The 19,072-nt window shown below is 36.8% G+C and overlaps 1 protein-coding gene across 5 annotated transcripts in view; it reads right to left on the bottom strand.

Annotated features, from left to right (window-relative positions):
- Nucleotides 1-19,072, bottom strand: part of GPHN (gephyrin) — a 554,831-nt gene that overhangs the window by 112,266 nt on the left and 423,493 nt on the right. For all 5 annotated transcript variants that reach the window (XM_047797834.1, XM_047797836.1, XM_047797835.1 and 2 more), the window contains one exon: nt 4,109-4,246. In XM_047797834.1, coding sequence (XP_047653790.1) covers nt 4,109-4,246 — 138 coding nt within the window. The remainder of the gene's footprint in view (nt 1-4,108; nt 4,247-19,072) is intronic.

Here is a 19,072-nt window from a genome sequence, read left to right as displayed (position 1 = left end):
AAGTCTTTTGTGGAAATACAAAAATCCCAAGTCAGAGATGCTAAAGTCTTTGGTCATGAAATCTTTGGAAAAAAGCCTAGAGCTTATAAAATAATGCTCCTAAGAAAGCATATTGGGAATTTGGGGTTAATAGACGCAAACTATCGCCTTTGGAATGGATAAGCAATGTGATCCTGCTATACAGCACTGGGAACTATGTCTAGTCACTTACGATGGAGCATGATAATGTGAGAAAAAAGAATGTATACATGTATGTGTAACTGGGTCACCTTGCTGTGCAGTATAAAAAAAAAAAAAGAAAGCGAAATCCTTTCTATTCAAAGCTCATAGTTTTTCCATTGTTAACAGAAAGATATTGGGAATTACACAGGATTCTAAAATATTTTAATCTGCCTTACAGTAGCTAGTACTGTATCAAATGTGAATTTGTATTTTACTCATGTCATGCATTTTATAAGCAAAGAAGATGAACTACAAATGGCAATTTTACAAATATTATCTTCTACTGACATACCTCTCCCAGTAAACCAAAGGAAAGTATTTATAATCAGTGGAGTGCTTGCTCCTGAAAGGCCTTGCTTGCAGATAGGAGCTGAAAATAGTAGATATGCTAAAGGACAGACCAGAGATAACAGGAAATTCATCTGCAGTCAAAACAGACTAAAACAAACAAACAGTACACTTTATACAGACATGCTCATCTAGGCACTTGTTTTAGAAGAATAATTTTCATACTGAGTTGAGATGTATTGTGCTGCAATGGAATGGAGAGCAGACTAGGAGTCAAGAATCCTAGGTTCTAGCTGCTTTCAATCATAACTATCTAACTCTAAGACCATTATTATACCTCTTTGGTCCTAATTTCCCTTGTCTTTAAAGTGAGAGAGACAACTTGATCTCCAAGTTACCTTCCTATTATAATATTATAAGTATTTCCTATGTTCCACTGTAAAATTCCTTCAGACAGTTACCTTATGTCTATGACCTTGAGAGCATCACTTCCAACACTTCTGCATACATGATTTATTCTTAGTTTTCTGGGATTATTGTTGAACCTTCACAGACATATAAAAATAATTTTAGAGATGTTACAGTAGCAAACTGTCTCACAGTTTCAGTGGTTATGGACCACTGACAAATTATTTGGGGTTCCAGAGAACTGTGAAGGCCTTTCAGTCCTCCTCACCCCTCATACTTTTTCTACTTAGTGACTAATGAATGAAATTCAATAATTTGAGGTGTGTCTGACTGAAGTCAAAATGATTACGAAGGTTTGCTCATTCAAATGCAAACATACCTGTAGAAGAAGTATAAAGAATAGTGAGAATGAGTTTCTAATCCTCTTTCTGGGAAGAAATCTCCTTTTTCAGTAAGAGAATTATAGGCCATATTTGACTCATGACAATTCAATTTATAGTGATTCACACTTAGATCACTCTGCTTTTTATACCCATGTTATTTATTAGGGCATTTATAACAGAGTAATCAAATATGCCAATCATTTCTATTATAAAACATATGAAAAAAGTGCTATTGGGACATGGATGAAGGATACTTAACCTATTTGGGGAAAGGGAGAAGTGGACATCAGGAATGTCTTCAAGAAGGAAAAGCTTCTTAAGTTTTTTTTGTTTGTTTTTTGTTTTTTAGTTTTTTGCTTTTGTTTAGGACCGCACCCAGGACATATGGAAGTTCCTCGGCCAGGGGTCGAATTGGAGCTACAGCTGCCAGCCACTGCCACATCAACACCATGTCTGTGACCTATATCACAGCTTAACCCACTGAGTGTGGCCAGGGATTGAACCTGCATCCTCATGGATCCTAGTCAGGTTTGTTAACTGCTGAGCCATGAAGGCAACTCCCAAGCTGCTGCTTCTTTTTTTTTTTTTTCTCTTTTTAGGGCCGAACCCACGGCACATGGACATTCAGGCTAGGGGTCAAATCGAGCTGTGGCTGCTGGCCTACACCACAGCCACAGCAATGCTGATCCTTAACCCACCCAGGGAGGCCAGGAATCGAACCTGCATCCTCATGAGTACTAGTCAGGTTCGTTACTGCTGAGCCATGATAGGAACTCCCAAGCTTCTTAAGTTTAATCTTAGAAAACATGTACTGGGGGAATGGGGAAATGTTCGTCAAAGGGTACAAACTTTCGCTTATAAGATGAATAAATTCTGGGGATCTAATGTACAGCATGGTGACTATATAGTTAATAATGCTGTATTGTATACCTGAAATATGCTGAGAGAAAATCTTAAGTGTCATCAACACACAATAACTACAAGGACGGATGTATTAATTAGCTTGCTTATGGTAATTATTTCACGATGTATATGATGATTAAACCATCATGTTATATACTTTAAATACATACAATTTTAATTTGTTAATTATGCCTTAATAAGGTTGGAAAAAAATACATAGCGGACAGGCAGAGAAGTAGGATAAAACTGTTCCAAGCAAATGACAGTATAGGCAAAGGCCTAGAGGAAAGATAATAACAAGTAAGAAACTGCATGGCAAGTTTAGGGAAAAGCAAGTTCAGATGAGAAGGAACTAAGAGAAAAAAACTAAAAAAAGTAGGAAGAAATTAGATTACCAAGGGCCTTTTGTGACATATCAAGGAGTTTGGATTTTATCTGGAAGTTATGAAGAAGAATACTGACGAATTGTATGTAGGAACAATAACATTAAATTTGCCATTCAAACAGATTGCTTTGGTATCAAATTGGAAAACAGAAGGGAAGACGGGGAAGGTAAGTCTGTTACAATAATCCAGGAAGTTGATAATAGAGACCTAAATTAAAATGATAGCAGTAGGAATGGCAAACAAGGGACGGATTCAAGAGGATGCAGAGGAAATGAGTATTGTAGAAGCAAAGAAGTAAGTTTAGTATTGGTCATGTTAAATCTACTAGCAGCAGGTATATATCTGTTGTATAAGTCCGGAGCTCATACAATGTCTGGGCAAAGATACAGATTTAGAAATCACTTCATAGGTGGTATTTGAAACAACTGGCATTCATGAGGTTATCTGAAGTGAATGTGTTAAGATCTGAAAAAGGCCAAAGGCAAACACTCTAAAGAAGTTCATATCTAAGGAAGTGACAAAGGCAGTCAAGCTTACAAAAAAGCCAATAAAGGAGTTAAGTACTACACTGTTGACCTGTCTCTCTCCTGTACTATACAGTGAGATCCATGAGGCAGGGGTTTTGTTTTTTTCATCTTTGCATATCTAAGAATTAACATAGTATCTGGCATTTAGTAAATTTTTAATAAATATTTGTTAAGCAAATTGAATTATGTTTCTATAAATGGTGATATTTTCTAAGCACCTAATGAAAATGCCTAGGAGGTTTAATTATGACTATCTTTTGCATTAAAAATCAAGTTTGATCCAACTCAAAGGTTGAATGCAAACTTAACTATTATTTTTAATCATCATGGGTGGAAACACTTGACAAGGAAGTTAATCATCCATAAAATGTCTGCTTACTTATGAGTGACAACTGATTTGATGAACAAATGAAGGGGAAACAAGCACATGAAGGGAAAAGAGAATCCATCTGACAGCCTTATTTTTTTCCTAGAGGAGAAATAGAAATGGCCGTTTCCAGTTCTGTTTTTTTTCCTTAAAAGGATGGAGTTTCTTTTTAAATGTGAGTTGGCATCAGAGTGAGATTTTTCTAAGGACCGATGTTAAGAGAAACTACCTTGATGTTACAAGAGGCCAGGGATGGTTAACTTATTTTTATAATATGTAAAGTATTATTAAATTTTTTTCTGGAAGTTCCCGTCTTGGCTCAGCAGAAACGAATCTGACTAGTATCCATGAGGATGCAGGTTTGATCCCTGGCCTCACTCAATGGGTTAAGGATCTGGTGTTTCTGTGAGCTGTGGTGCAGGTCGCAGATGTGGCTTGTTTCTGGCGTTGTTGTGGCTGTAGCATAGACCAGCAGCTATAAGCTCTGATTCTATCCCTAGCCTGGAACTCCCATAAGCCTAAGAAGAAGATTGTGGCCCTAAAATGAAAAGAGACAAAAACAAAAAACCCACCAAAACAAACAAACAGAAAAAACAAAACCGCAATAGGCAAATGTAACAGTACCTCGGTAGTTGATGATTTCTGTCCCAAGCACCGGAGTCATCTCCAAGACTGTGATGAAAGCTTTGTCCATTGATGTTAGAGGAAAAGGAGACATGCGGTGTCTTCTAGCCACCTTGGTAATATCGACAGCACTGTGACCTAAACAGGAAGATAACTGACTAAGAATATGATGCTGAAACACTGATTAAAAAGTGGGAAAGGCTTTAAAATATCAACAATTCTCAATTTCATGTGTCTAGAAATGAAGACTACAAGGTGAGAAACTTTCTCCTGCTTCTGAAATACAGCCTGCTTTGGTGGAACATTAAATCAAGTTAGGAAATTTACATTATGTGAAAAGTTGGTGAAATTTGTCCTTTTTTGAGTGCTTACTATATGTGTCATGGCACTATTTCAATTAATTTTCATAACAACCTATACCGGCTTTATTATCCTTATTTACAGATGAGGAGAAAGAGGTTTCCATATCTTGGCCTAAATCACAAAGCCAGAAACAGAAGAGCCAGGATTCAAACCTAGGTAGCCTGGCTTCAGAGTCCATGCCCTTAACTACTGTATTAAACTTGGAACACTTAATGCGCTAGTTAGTGAAATGAAATACATAAGCTTTAATTTATTCAGAATTTCATAAGAAATTTTCTTTCCTCTAAAAAAAATCATGGAAAAATATAATTACTTAGTCCCTACGTAAACTTATCTAGTCTCATGGCATTAATATCACCCATACATTAAAACTCCTAATTTTATATTTCCAATCCCAATTTCTACCTTCATTCTAGGTTTGTATATCATCCAAATAGCTGGTTGACAAGAGTAAATAGCTACAAACTTACAATCATCAAACATGTACCTGAAGGTGCAACAGGCAATTCAAATCTAACATGTCCACAATCAACCTCTTAATTCCCCACCCTCCTAACCTACCCATGCGATGTCTTAATCTCTTGCAATTCCCATCTCAGTAAACAGAAATTCCATTCACTCAGTTATTAACCCAAAACCTTGGTGATAGCCTTGATTCTTCTATTTTTGTTAGAATAGTACCTAAACTACCATCAAAATATTTCTAGAATCTGATTATTATTCAACGTTTCCATAATTACTACAATAATTAGAACCATCATTTATTTCCTGGGAAATTAAATAGCATCCTAACTGGTCTCCCTGCTTCTACTCTTGTTCCATTACAATTTATTCTCCACACAGTAGTTAAAGTGGTCCTTTTAAGTTGTAAGTTGAATTGTGCTAATCCCTGGCTCACAACCCTTAAATGACTTAACATTTCATTCAGTAACATCTTTGCTCTGGCCTCCAAAGCCCAACATATTATAGCCCACGCTCTTCTCTTCTCCTCTCATTTCCCCCTTGTTCAATGTGGTCTAGCCGTAATGGTTCCTTGCCTGTCCTTGAGCATGCCAAGTACATCTCTCTTCAGGTTCTTCACACTTGCCATTTCCTATACTTGGACCAGATATTATGGTTTGATTCATCCCTCATTTCTTTCCAGTCTTTGCTAAAATATCACATCACAGAGGCCTGTTAAATATCCTTTACAGAGTATTATCTACCATCACCCTCTCTTCTCCTTGCCCTACTGTACTTTTCTTCATGAATACACACACACACACACACACACACACATGAATATTTGTATCTATATACCTATAATATATATTTTATATTTATTTGTTTGTAACCTTCTAAGTGGAGTGTAAGCTCCATGATAGCAGAAACTCGGTCTTTTTTATTCACTGTTGTTTTCCCTAACACCCAGAAGTATCTGGCACATATTAGGCAGTAAAAAACAAATATTTGTTGAATTAATAAATGAATCATTTAATGACAAAAAGGGACATCTTAGAGTACAATATCCTCATGCATAACTACTTGGCCTTTTCTTTGGAATCTCAAAGGTCTGTTGCCCAAAAAGTAACTGCAAACGCTGTTGCTTGGCTATTGCAACTGCTATCCACAACTCCTTTCTTCCCGAGCCACTTTTCAGCAAAGACTGGCCATGTGATATAGTTCCTGCTAATGAGATGTAGGAAGAAGCCTCTGGGGACAGGCTTCCTACTACAAATAAAAAAGATAAAGAGATAAAGCTTTAAGAGGAGAAAGCTTTAGTCCTTCTATCTTTCTACTTGGGATATGGCTAGATACTGGGAGATGCCATAGCTGTTTTTCAACCATGAGGATGCAAATCCAGACAGTAAGTATTAGAAACATGAGAAGAAAAAGAGCCAGAGTCTCTTGACCATGTTGAGCTGCTGTACATGTCTGCCTCCAGACTTCTGATAGGTGAAACAAGTAAGTTACCATTTCTTTAATCCATTTTATAGTGATTGTATATATCCCTCAGTAGTCTATAAATTCCTGGTCACTGCACTTTATTAAATTTAGTTTAATAATTTTAAACTAAACCCAGCAGCTGCTTCAGACATATTCACTGAATTGACTTATAGGTACTGTCCCAAAGAGTTTCCATTCTAAGACAAATGACATTGTCATAAATAGTCAAAGAAAAAGACATACAATATGCTTATTCTTATTTCTCCTCATGGGCAATCACAAAATTACAAAATTTCCAGGACTTCCTGTCGTGGTACAGTAGTAATGAACCTGACTAGTATCCATGAGGACATGGGTTTGATCCTTAGCCTTGCTCAGTGGGTTAAGGATCTGGCGTTGCCATGAGCTGTGGTGTAGGTTGCAAATGCAGCTCAGATCCGTGTTACCGTGGCTGTGGTGTAGGCTGGGAGCTACAGCTCTAATTAGACCCCTTGCCTGGGAACTTCCATATGCCATGGGTGCAGCCCTAAAAAGACAAAACAATACAAAACAAAACAAAATCACAAAATTTCCAAAGTTGAAGGACCTTGGAGATTATTTAGTGGTAAATATGAAAAAAAATTTTGGAGTTCCCGTTGTGGTTCAGCCGGTTAAGAACCCAACATAGTCTCCATGAGGATGGATGTAGGTTCGATCCTTGGCCTTGTTCAGGGGGTTAAGGATCTGGTGTTGTTGCAAGCTGTGGCATAGATCATAGGTGCCGCTCAGATCTGGTGCTGCTGTGTCTGTGGCATAGGCCTGCAGCCACCCTCTGATTCGACCTTGAGCTTGGAAATTTCCACATGCCACAGGTATGGCTGTAAAAAAAGAAAAAAAAAACTTTAAGGTGACACTTAAAGAAGGATTATGTATTATTTATCATTTACCTACAATTGAAATGTAAATTTATTCATAACTCATTTTCACTAAAGTCCTGGCACTGTCATTAAATATCATAAAAACATATTGACACAACCAGTATAATGACAGAATGATAGAGATAGGTGCTTCTGTTTTTATTCAGGTTTATAAATCTTGGATCTGATCTTTTTTGAGATATTCTTTACTTTATGGTGCAAATTGTGTATAATCTTGTAAAAGCTGTTCTTTTAAAATGTTTGGATTCTGAGGAGAAAATTGCACAATTAACTGTACAAAGCTTATTTGTTGAATATGCCTTGAAATGAAATTTTTCTTAATCGAAAACAAGTTTGATTATCAATGATACATACACCAATTCAATAAAAATTTATTGAGTGCATTTTATGAATCAGGTGCAATTATGTACTTGGTACACACAGAGTAAGATCACCCTGCTATGAAGAATGTTGAAACTCAGCAGAAAGGAAAGACGTGTAAGTTAAAAGTACAGTGGAAAATTGACAGAACACTGTAATGCAGCTATAATGGAAAAAAATAAAAACCATTATATCTAAAAAAAAAAAATTGGAAAAAAAATAAGGGCAGGAGAGTAGTAACCACCTGACGGTATTCTAATTATATCGATTTTTTTTTGGAGTTCCCATCTTGGCGCAGCAAAAATGAATCCAACTAGGAACCATGAGGTTGTGGGTTGGATCCCTGGCCTCACTCAGTGGGTTAAGGATCTGGCGTTGCCGTGAGCTGTGGTGTGGGTCACAGATGCGGCTGGTATTGCTGTGGCTCTGGTGTAGGCCGGCAGCAAGATCTCTGATTAGACCGCTAGCCTGGGAAATTCCATATGCCGAGGCTGTGGCCCTAAAAAGACAAGACCAAAAAAAAAAACAACAACAAAAAAACCCAATATTTTTTTAAATTGGAAATTGCATACCAATTTCCACCATGCTGGAAAAGTCTTTTGTGTCTTTATTTTTACTTTTTGTTGCTTTTTAGGGCCGCATCCATGGCATATGGAGGTTCCCAGGCTAGGGGTTGAATCAGAGTTGTAGGGGTCAGCCTACACCACAGCCACAGCCACAGCAATGCAGAAGCTGTGTCTATGACCTACACCACAGCTCACGGCCAAGCTGGATCCTTAACCCACTGAGTGAGGCCAGGGATTGAACCCGCAACCTCATGGTTATTAGTCAGATTCATTTCTGCTGCACCCTGATGGGATTTGTCTTTTGTGTGTCTTAAAAATACCTTTGTACCTTGTTTATATCTTTCTTATGGCACCTACCATTTTCCATCATAGGTTATTTAACTATTTGCCTTACCCATGTTAGTCAACTGTAAACTCCTTGAAGGCAGAACCTACATCTTATTAATTTTTGCATCCTTGTCACTTTTAGAGCACTGCTTTCCTCATAGTAGGTACTGAATACATACTTGAGCTATGAATGAATAGCAAATTCTTCAAACAAAGTCAAAAGTTGGGAAGGGAGAAACAAAGTGGTGCTTCCTGTTCTCTTCTTTTGTTTCTCTAAGCCCATCAATATTTAAAAACTCTGTCACAAAGTGATTGCCTCCCTGGATAAATAAACAAAACTTTGATGCTGACGGGTTAACATTAGTCCTTCACTAAACTATTTGCATGTTATCACAGCGGCCTTCTGGATATACAAAAAAATCAACTGAACAAAATGTCTCAAAAGAGAAGGATTTTAATTCTCTGGCACATTAGCAGGTGTGTATGCGTGTGTGTGCATTCTTAACAAGTGTTTACTGAGCACCTTCTATCTGCCAAGTGGCTTTTTCCCACTCAAGACTAATCCAAGATTAATAGGACTAGTCAGATACTTTACCAGTAAAGAAGGGCTAACTTGGTTGTGTAAATATGAGAAATAAAGTATTTGTCACACATGAGAATAAAGATTAACAAAATAGATAATGGCTGCTATTTTTTTTTTTCTTTTGGCCTTTTTAGGGCTGCACCCATGGCTTATGGAGGTTCCCAGGCTAGTGGTCTAATCAGAGCTGTAGCCGCTGGCCTACGCCACAGCCAAAGCAACACCAGATCTGAGCCGTGTCTGTGACCTATACCACAGCTCATGGCAATGTCAGATCCTTGACCCATTGAGCGAAGCCAAGGATCAAACCCACAACCTCATGGTTCCTAGTTGGATTTGTTTCCGCTGCACCATGATGGGAACTCCAGCTGCTCTTTTTTTTTTTTTTTAACTGAAGTATGGTTAATTCACAATATTGTGTTAGTTTCAAGTGTACAGCAAATGATTCAGTTATACATATAAGTACATATATTCTTTTTCAGATTCTTTTCCATTATAGGTTATTACAGAATGCTGAGTATAGTTCCCTGTGCTATACAGTTGGTCCTTGTTTTTTAATATATAGAAAAGTGTATACGTTAATCCCAAACTCCTAATTCATCTCCCCACCTGCCCCCACTATCCCCTTTGGAACCATACAGGTTTTTTTTTTTTTTTCCTACGTCTGTGAGTCTATTCCTGTTTTATAAATAAAGTCATGTCTATCTTTTTTTTAGATTCCACATATAAGTGATAGCACATAATATTTGTCTTTGACCACTTCACTTAATGTGATATTCTCTAGGTCTATCAGTGTAGCTGCAAATGACATTATTTCATTCTTTTTTTATGATTAACATTCCACTTTGTGTGTATTCTTTACCCATTCCTCTGTCAATGGACATTTAGGTTGCTTCCATGTCTTGGCTATTGTAAATAGTGCTACTATGGACATAGGGGTGCATATATCTTTTCAAATTAGAGTTTTCTCTGGATATACGCCCAGGAGTTGAATTTCAGAATCATATAGTAACTCTGTTTTTAGTTTTTTAAGGAACCTCTATACTGTTCTCCACAGTGACTGCACAAATTTCAAATCCCACCAACAGTGTGGGAGGGTTCCCTCTTCTCCACACCCTCTCCAGCATTTATTATTTGTAGACATTTTGATGATGGCTATTCTGAATGGTGTGAGGTGATACGGTATTGTAGTTTTTATTTGCATTTCTCTAATAATTAATAGCTGCTCTTTTCAAGTAAATATAACTAATAAATAACATTAACATACTTAGTTTTGTGGTGTTCCCTACCACATGTAGGGATGACTATGTCTTCATATAAGATTCCATTTAACAAAAGACTGCAGCTAAAGTAAGTTTGAAAACCATTGATCTAGGTGATGCAGTACTCTCATTTTCAGATCAAAAATAGACAACCACACTTGAGGGGCAGCTTGAGGGACAGCACCAGGGACACACACAGAGACACACACACACACACACAGAAGCACTGGAAGCTGGAGGCACAGTCTGAGGACGCATAGAACTCATGTGTGCAGCTCAGGGGCTCTTACACAGGCCTTCCATAGGCTGGAATGGGGAGGCCCGTTCTTAGAAAATCTGGTAAGTAAATAGTTGTTTCCTTTTTTTGTTTCCATTTTTAAAAGAAATACAATTTCAACTATTTTATGTTGACACCAGTGATTTACAATAAGCTTTAAAAATGAGAGCTTCAGAACATTTAAGAATAGTTATCTTGGAGTTCCCGTCATGGCGCAGTGGTTAATGAATCCGAGTAGGAACCATGAGGTTGCGAGTTCAATCCCTGCCCTTGCTCAGTGGGTTAAGGATCCGGCGTTGCCGTGAGCTGTGGTATAGGTCGAAGACGTGGCTCAGACCCCGAGTTGCTGTGGCTCTGGCGTAGGCTGGCAGCTATAGCTCCGATTAGACCCCTAGCCTGGGAAACTCCATATGCCCTGGGAGCGGCCCAAGAAATGGCAAAAAGACAAAAAGACAAAAAAAAAAAAAAGAATAGTTATCTTACTTCTCTTAGTTCATTTCTAACTGCCCTAGGCCACTGAAGAACTCAATGAGATATGAAAAAAGACCAAGAAATGTTCTCTACTACACCCTAGCCCTCTTCTTGACTCTGAGCTCAGCAAAGAAATCTGATAGAAGAGGAAAAATTGGGAAAAAAGTAATAATTTTGGTCTCTGTAACCCAGATGGGTTATAGCCTAGCAGCCAGTTTTCATTGAGTGGTCTACAAAATCCACTAGGTAGAAGTAGTAAAGTACTGGTTTTTTGAAAAAGGCTGTAATGAAAGGAATTTTGCGTTTTAGATAGGAAAAATATCCAAAATTTGGATAGTCTTTCCTATGAAGCAAAAGCTATTTCCTGGCCACAAATGTATTCTGATGGCTACCTTACAAATGAATACCAACAGTCACAAAAGGAATCTCTTAGGTCACTAGCTCCATTCAATTTGTGTATACCATAAAACAAAACAAAATGAATGTGTAAAATTTTGTGTCCTATTGAGAAAATTACAGTGTTCAAAGAAATATTTATTTAAACTAATGGTAGTAAAATTAGCTAGTGATATATGGTGATAATAACTTATAGGTAGATTAGCTACTTTGACAAATTACAAAATACTTCAGGATATGGGATCCTTAAATGGGAGTAGGGGTGGTAATGAGGAAAGGAAGTCTAGACATCCTCCTGACTAGTAGATGTCCAAACAGAGCAAAGAGTAACAGGCTGAATTATTATAACATCTCAATTGACAGCATTCTTATGTGATGGGTTTAAATTTTTGAAGTAGATTTGCAGGATTAAAATAATTCTCAATCAGCCATAGGCTGATGAGCTAAAGGTTTCTCTAGAAAGCATAGGTTTCCATTAGTAAAACTTAATTTGTCTCTTTTATATTTTCTGGTGTATAACTCTAGACTAGGGGTCGATTATTATTTTTTTTGTCTTTTTGTTGTTGTTGTTATTGTTGTTGTTGTTGCTATTTCTTGGGCCGCTCCCGCGGCATATGGAGGTTCCCAGGCTAGGGGTCGAATCGGAGCTGTAGCCACTGGCCTACGCCAGAGCCACAGCAACGTGGGATCCGAGCCGAGTCTGCAACCTACACCACAGCTCACGGCAACGCCGGATCGTTAACCCACTGAGCAAGGGCAGGGACCGAACCCGCAACCTCATGGTTCCTAGTCGGATTCGTTAACCACTGCGCCACGACGGGAACTCCGAGGGGTCGATTATATATGAGTTCAGAATCTTTGCAGGTAAAGTACTCAGAATATTATTGAGATTTCCTATCTTCCATGAAGAAGCTATAATCATCAAAGAGACTAGACATATTGTTTACTCAGGATTATCAAAGACATGTTTAAATATACTAATGGTAATGTCTATGATGTATAGAGCCTTCAAAGGGACAAAAAAAAAAAAAAGCACAAATGGATTCGTTTCTAGGGAGTAAACTAAGGATCTTTGTTATACAGCAGTAATCTTTTTCTTACAGCATGGCCATCTTAAAATGAAGCTGTTTATACCAATGGAATTATTTTCTCCAGTTAAAAGGAATTTTAAAAAAATCTGGAGTTCCCATCGTGGCTTAGCGGTTAACGAACTTGACTAGTATCCATGAGGATGAAGGTTCGATCCCTGGCCTTGTTTTGTGGGTTAAGGATCTGGCGTTGCCATGAGCTGTGGTGTAGGTCACAGATGTGGCTTGGATCCTGTGTGGCTGTGGTGTAGGCTGGCAGCTGTAGCTTGGACTCGACCCCTAGCCTGGGAACCTCCACATGCTGTGGGTGCAGCCCTAAAAAGACAAAACAAAAAACAAAAAACTGTCAATTCTTAATATACAATGTTTCATCTTGGCCTGAAAATCCACTTTTTAAATTAGAAGTAAATGAAGAAAAGATGCTTTCAGGTGATAGAAGAAAATATAGTAGAAACAAGATGTTCATGCAGGTTCTTCTTGATTAAATTCAAAACCTCAAGAACAAACTTTTTTCTCCAAAACCATCGGTAAAAGAGTTCACCAAATACCTAAAATGTAAGTCATTATTCATTCTTATAGATATGCAGAAATTCTCAAGATAAAGACCTGTTCTACTCTATTAATATTACTGCCTCTATTTCCCATGGTATTTGCAGCTTGAATTTCTTGTAATTCCACTTCCTGGACATTTCTGAACGGCAAACCACCCAAGATAATGAATAACTTTCCATTTCCTTCCTTCCTTCCTTCCTTCCTTCCTTCTTTGGTCTTTTTAGGGGTGCACCCATAGCATGTGGAGGTTCCCAGGCTAGGGGTTGATCAGAGCTGTAGCTGCCAGCCTGCAACACAGCCACAGCCTTGTGGGATCCCAGCAGTATCTGGGACCTACACCACAGCTCACAGCAATGCTGGATCCTTAACCCACTGAGTGAGAGGCCTGCGTCCTCATGGATACTAATCAGATTCGTTTTCTCTGAGCCATGACAGGAACTCCAACTTTCTTATGAAATTTAAAAAGCAAAGATAACAGTAATTTATTCAAGTTAAATAGCTAGAACCTTTGGTAATCTGAAGAATGTGTGATTCAGATATACAAAGCATTTAGGTTTTCATATAAACCTCAAATTAAGAGAAATCAGGTCCAAAGCTCTAGGGAAACACTGGCAATGGTAGTGTTTGTGTGCTCTACAGGGCACTTGGTATATCTGAAAGTAATTTCTTATATTGTTCTCAATTTAGTAGTCTCTTTCTACTTATTTATTCATTTTTTTTCTACTTGTTCATTCAAGAAATGAGCCTAATAGTATTTCTGACAAAATCTAGAAACCATGGCTGAAAGGATTGTGTCATTTTCTAGGGATGTATAAGAAATAATAATAGAAAGTACCCCTGGAATTTCTGTGCATCAAGATTAAAAAACAAGGCATTGTTGTCATAAAATGTTTGCTTTATAATTTTTGTCATTGGTTCACTATTGCCAACAGAATAAAATTCGAATTCTTTAGAATAGCATACAAAACCCTTCAATGCTTCCATTTTAGCCTCATCACTCATTACTCCATCATTTAGAAAATTGATAGTATTGTAGATATTGGAATACAACTGCACTATTTCATATTTTCCTGCCTTAGCATATGATGTTTTCCCTGCTTAGAATAAGTTTTCTCTCATCTTTTTTGTTTTTCTGGGAAATTATTATTCTTCCTTCACAACTTTCTTTGGTAAGGAAGTACTCAAATAATGATGGGAACATGTCAATGATCTTGAAGTCAACACAAAAAGGTTCTCTTTGGTCAAATCTGGGACAACTTAAATATTAAAATAAATTGGGATAGTAATGGATTATACAATCCCTTTAATAAAATAAAAATCCATGACCATATACTAATATAAAGTAATAATTAAATCAAATTCTTCATTATAGCAGAATGTCGACTGATAAATGAAGAGAGAGAAAGTCACCACTTGGCAACTACCATAGTAATAACTGGTTCAGGTAAAAATCATCAATGGATACTAAAACTAGAAGATGAAAACCTCAAGAAAAACATGTTTATATGGTCTCAACATATATCCCCACAGGATTCTAATTAACCACAATAGTAATTTTACAGAGGAGAAACCTGGCAGATACAACCTTAACCAAATGATTAAAGTTAGTATCACTAGTAATGTGACAGATAAAGAGAATTTTTTTCCCTTTGGCTATTATAGAACATTATTTAGAAAAACTGGCAAAATGAAATTTGAATAAGATTAGAAATTTGAATAAGATTAGAAATTTGAATAAGATTAGTATTATGGCAAGGTTCATTTTCTGACTTTGATAATTGTACTGTAGTTAGGTAAGAATAGTTTTTTTCTGTATTTCCTTCATTTTTAAAAAGGAAATACACATTTGAAGTATTTAAGGGTAAAAAGGCATCATGTCTGCAATTTACTCAAAAGCAGTTTGGGAAAAAAAAAATAATTAAGGTTTCTTCGTTTCTTTTTTTTTTTGGCTGCATCTGCAGCATGCGGATGTTCCCGGCCAGGGATTGAACCTGCACCACAGCAGTGACCTGAGCCATAGCAGTGACAATGCCTGATCCTTACCTGCTAGGCCACCAGGGAACTCTCAAAGAAGCTTTTTTCAATAGTTCCTTCCTTTACGAAGCAATGCATGACCATTCCACTTTGTTTCTGTAATGAGGCACTGTAAATTACTCTATCTCAGGATTCTTACTGTATATTGTATTCACTACATATCTTATAGTAATTATACTTATTTATATACATGTCTGTTTTCTTAACTAGATTATCAGTTCCCTGAGAAGAGAAAAAATGTTTTAAGTCAAGGCTCAGCAACACTGTGTACACAGTAGTCACATAGAAAATTTTTGGTGAATGAGTTTCTAAATGCTTGATTTTAATCTGTCTAGAATATATAGCCTAATAAAGAAGATGGGCTGTAGAGATACATTCCAGATACAACTTCAAACCCTATTCTGGTCAATAATTTCCATGTTCTTTTTACTAGAATTGCCTTTTTTTTTTTTAAACAACTATTGCAAACATTTGTTAACAATAGGGTGAAAACTAGGTTTTCCCTCTCTTTTCTCTACCTTTTTCTTAAAAGGTAGTGAAAGAGACATTGCAGTAGAGAAAAAAATATGACAATTACCACATTTAGCTAAGGGCAAGTAATCAGGGAAATGAAAATTAGTTTTGTTCAATGCATGTACTACCCAGTTTGAAGATTAAGTGATAATACTGTGAGCAACACTGTAAGTAAATCCTTACAGATTATTTTTGAAATCAGGAGGTTTACCTGTAGAAAGAATTATAAGGCCAAAAAAGAAGAAAAAGGAATTCATTGCCCATGGTAGATGTGAACTGTCTTGGAAGTTGTCTTCTTTTGGCTTTTATTTTCCGTTTGTTACATACAGGCGAGCTAAATACACAATATTAAAAGTAAATAGTAAAATAGCTGACAGAATAGGGTAAAAAGAGATGAAGTGAAAAAAATGGTATTAGAAGATATAATGATTAAGTAGAATAACTAAAATAAAAAAGGATAAAAATATTTTCAAAAGATTTAAATGTAGGAATCTGTGCCAATATTCCCAACAGAAGAAGCAGGCTTTTGAGTTGAGGTGGCTTCAGATAATCAACAAGAGTTTTCAAGATGTCTTTATAGAGTATTTCACTAAAGGGTATTCCTAAGGACTGAGGGCTCTTGAGGAAGGTCCTGAATTGGGATCCCTTGGTTTTGCCCTTACTAGCACCACTAGTGCTTCATATACATTAAGAACTGTGGGCACTAGTTATAGGCACTATGACAAAAGACCAGCTTGCAGACACAATGTTCCCCTTTCTTGTACCCTTATTTCATCAGATCTTTCTCTTTGCTTACACTATTGGTAATTCCCTTTGCTTTGCTGCTACTCTGGTTCAGAAATATAAGCCTCAGAGGTTGGTTTATATTGCCTTGGTTTATTCTTGTCCTGCTATTTGATTTCTGGTTTGATGCCCTTTTGGGTCTCTGAACTCTAGCTCCCTTTGTTAGGTTGCTAGGGCCCCTCTTTTAACTCTTAGTCAAAAAAGCCAACTGAGAAATCTCTTATTCCTCAAAGAAAGGCTGTCAGGATAGTTTCAGAGGCACTTGAAATGCTTCTATTTGGAAAGTTTCACTGTAAGTGTCACTGGTATTAAAATGCAAAATTAGAATTTTTGTAAACATTCTCTAGAAAAAGGTAGAGAAAAATAATTTTTCTTTAGAATTATAAGCCATTATATCTCTAAAAGTAGAATCTGACAAGTTCCTTTTAAAGCCTATTTAAGTATTAAATAATTAGTCTCTATAATGCCCTGGGAAAAAAAGACTAAGAGATGTTCAAAGAAATCTTTGTTGTTAGAGAACTTCATCAGTTCTTAAGAGTCTCATCTCTCTTAATCTTTTCTATACGGTGTTGTTTCTCAAATTATTAGGTATTAAGCACAAAAGCTTCAACATCCTAAATGCCCATCTTACATACTAATTTCAGTGACAGACTAAAGAAAAGTAAATTTTGATTCACATCTTCTAAGAGGTAAACATTGTTAAACATGGGCTTTAGGCAAGCAGTACAGGTTAATTTGTATGGTTGAGAAGGGAAATCAGAACACGTGATCATAGAGAATGAAGCAAATGTGCAGATGGAGTTGGTGTCACTGGTGAAAATAAATCTGGTTTTCAAGGTATTCTGCACAATAGGTAGATAGAAACCATGTCGTTTACGCTATATTTACTGTGATATGATCACGTCTTTCTGGCCCTATGAAGGAAGGTTAATTCGTCGCTAATTCTGATGATATAAATGCTGAAGATTAAAAAAAGTATTAAATCATAGCATAATTATAAATATACAAATAAAGTACAATCCAATGTGTATAATGGAAGAAATGTAGTATCTTTAAGTAGTAGTAGGATGAGAATAATTTTCCCCTTACTTTTATTATTCAGATTCTTGACTGATTCTTCCATATTCAAAATTATTTAATAAGTGCTTTTAAATTTGAAATAATTATCTTCCTAGCCAACCCTAGTCAATATCTTCCAAAGTCATGGTCTAAATTCTAGGGTTCTAGGGAAATTTCCTAATAGCATTGGATTTAATTGTGCTTTTAACCATCAAAAGCTTCCTACTGTCTGTCCTACGAATAAAGTTCAGACTGCATAGAGTAATGTGCTAGGCCTTTTATGATCCGTTCTTGCTCTTCAACTTTCTCTGTTTGCTCTTACGCATATCCTTAACCTAGCTATAGCAAAGTGAATAATTTCTAGAATACAGATGACTCTTTCACACAGCTGTCTCAATTGCCCTTCTCCTTCCAGTCCAACTAGCAAACACTTGCCTATCTTTTAAGATTATGAAGATAAGGCATGGGCTATATCAACATATGTAATATATATGCTGCCCAAGTTAGAAACTGGAGTCATTTTTGCCTTCCTTACCTTTCCCATGTAGTTTCTAATCCTGTGATTCCTTAATATTTCAAAAATCTTGCTTTACTTTTCTATTACTATTGCTTTAGCTCTCATCAGATTCCTGGTTCTGATTTCACCCTGACTCAATTCATTTTCCCACACAGTAGACATTTTTCTCAAAAGCTCAAACTTGATCTTGTCATTTTCATATTTAAATTCCTTATTGGCCTTTAAAATAGGTCCAAATCCATCAGCATAGCAATTAGGAGGTTTGTCTGCTGGGAGCCACAAAGTGGCTAAGAAGAATAATCCTGTGTGAGGCCTAACTAAGCAAAGCTACAGCAGAGGCTGAAGAAACTGAAACTGCAAAGCAGTTTCGAAGAATCCCCCAGCTGATCCTGTTTAGTAAAAATTCCTGAAATATGATTTCCTCTTCTATTCTTGCACTTCTTTTCTGTCTGACGCTTATGTGTGTTGTGAGTCATTCTTAGCTCATAATATGGGAAACTTCTCAAATTCTTGAGCTTCCACCCAAGTATGGGCCATTACCTACTTATAAACCTAAGCCCTTGTCAAATAGGTTGAAAACAATTGAACCATGCATAAAGAACTTTCCTAAGAATAGGAAGTTTCCCTTCAGAGGAGTAATAGTAAATATTATGCAGAACTGCCATGTAAGCCTGGAGATCTTTGTTGGACTTTGGTCCATCCCCATGGAGACAGATTAGGGGGTGGTTTGGGTGTTGCCTATGGCCCAACAATTGTGGATACTATAAGACAAGATATATATATTTTTTACAATAAACGCTACCTGTTGGGACCCAGCAGGTGGAAATTATTATTATAATTGGCAAGATTTTTTTGATATATAGATTTTATAATTAATAAAGATTTTTATAATAGATAAGGTTTATTTAAGACAGTTTATGTTCGCACAACCTGCTAATGGTCTGAGGTCAGCCTGACCTCGAAAGCAAGCCAC

The sequence above is a fragment of the Phacochoerus africanus genome, chromosome 9 (assembly GCF_016906955.1).
Source record: "Phacochoerus africanus isolate WHEZ1 chromosome 9, ROS_Pafr_v1, whole genome shotgun sequence".
Lineage (NCBI taxonomy): Eukaryota > Metazoa > Chordata > Mammalia > Artiodactyla > Suidae > Phacochoerus > Phacochoerus africanus.
This window is presented reverse-complemented; position numbering and strand designations above follow the sequence as displayed.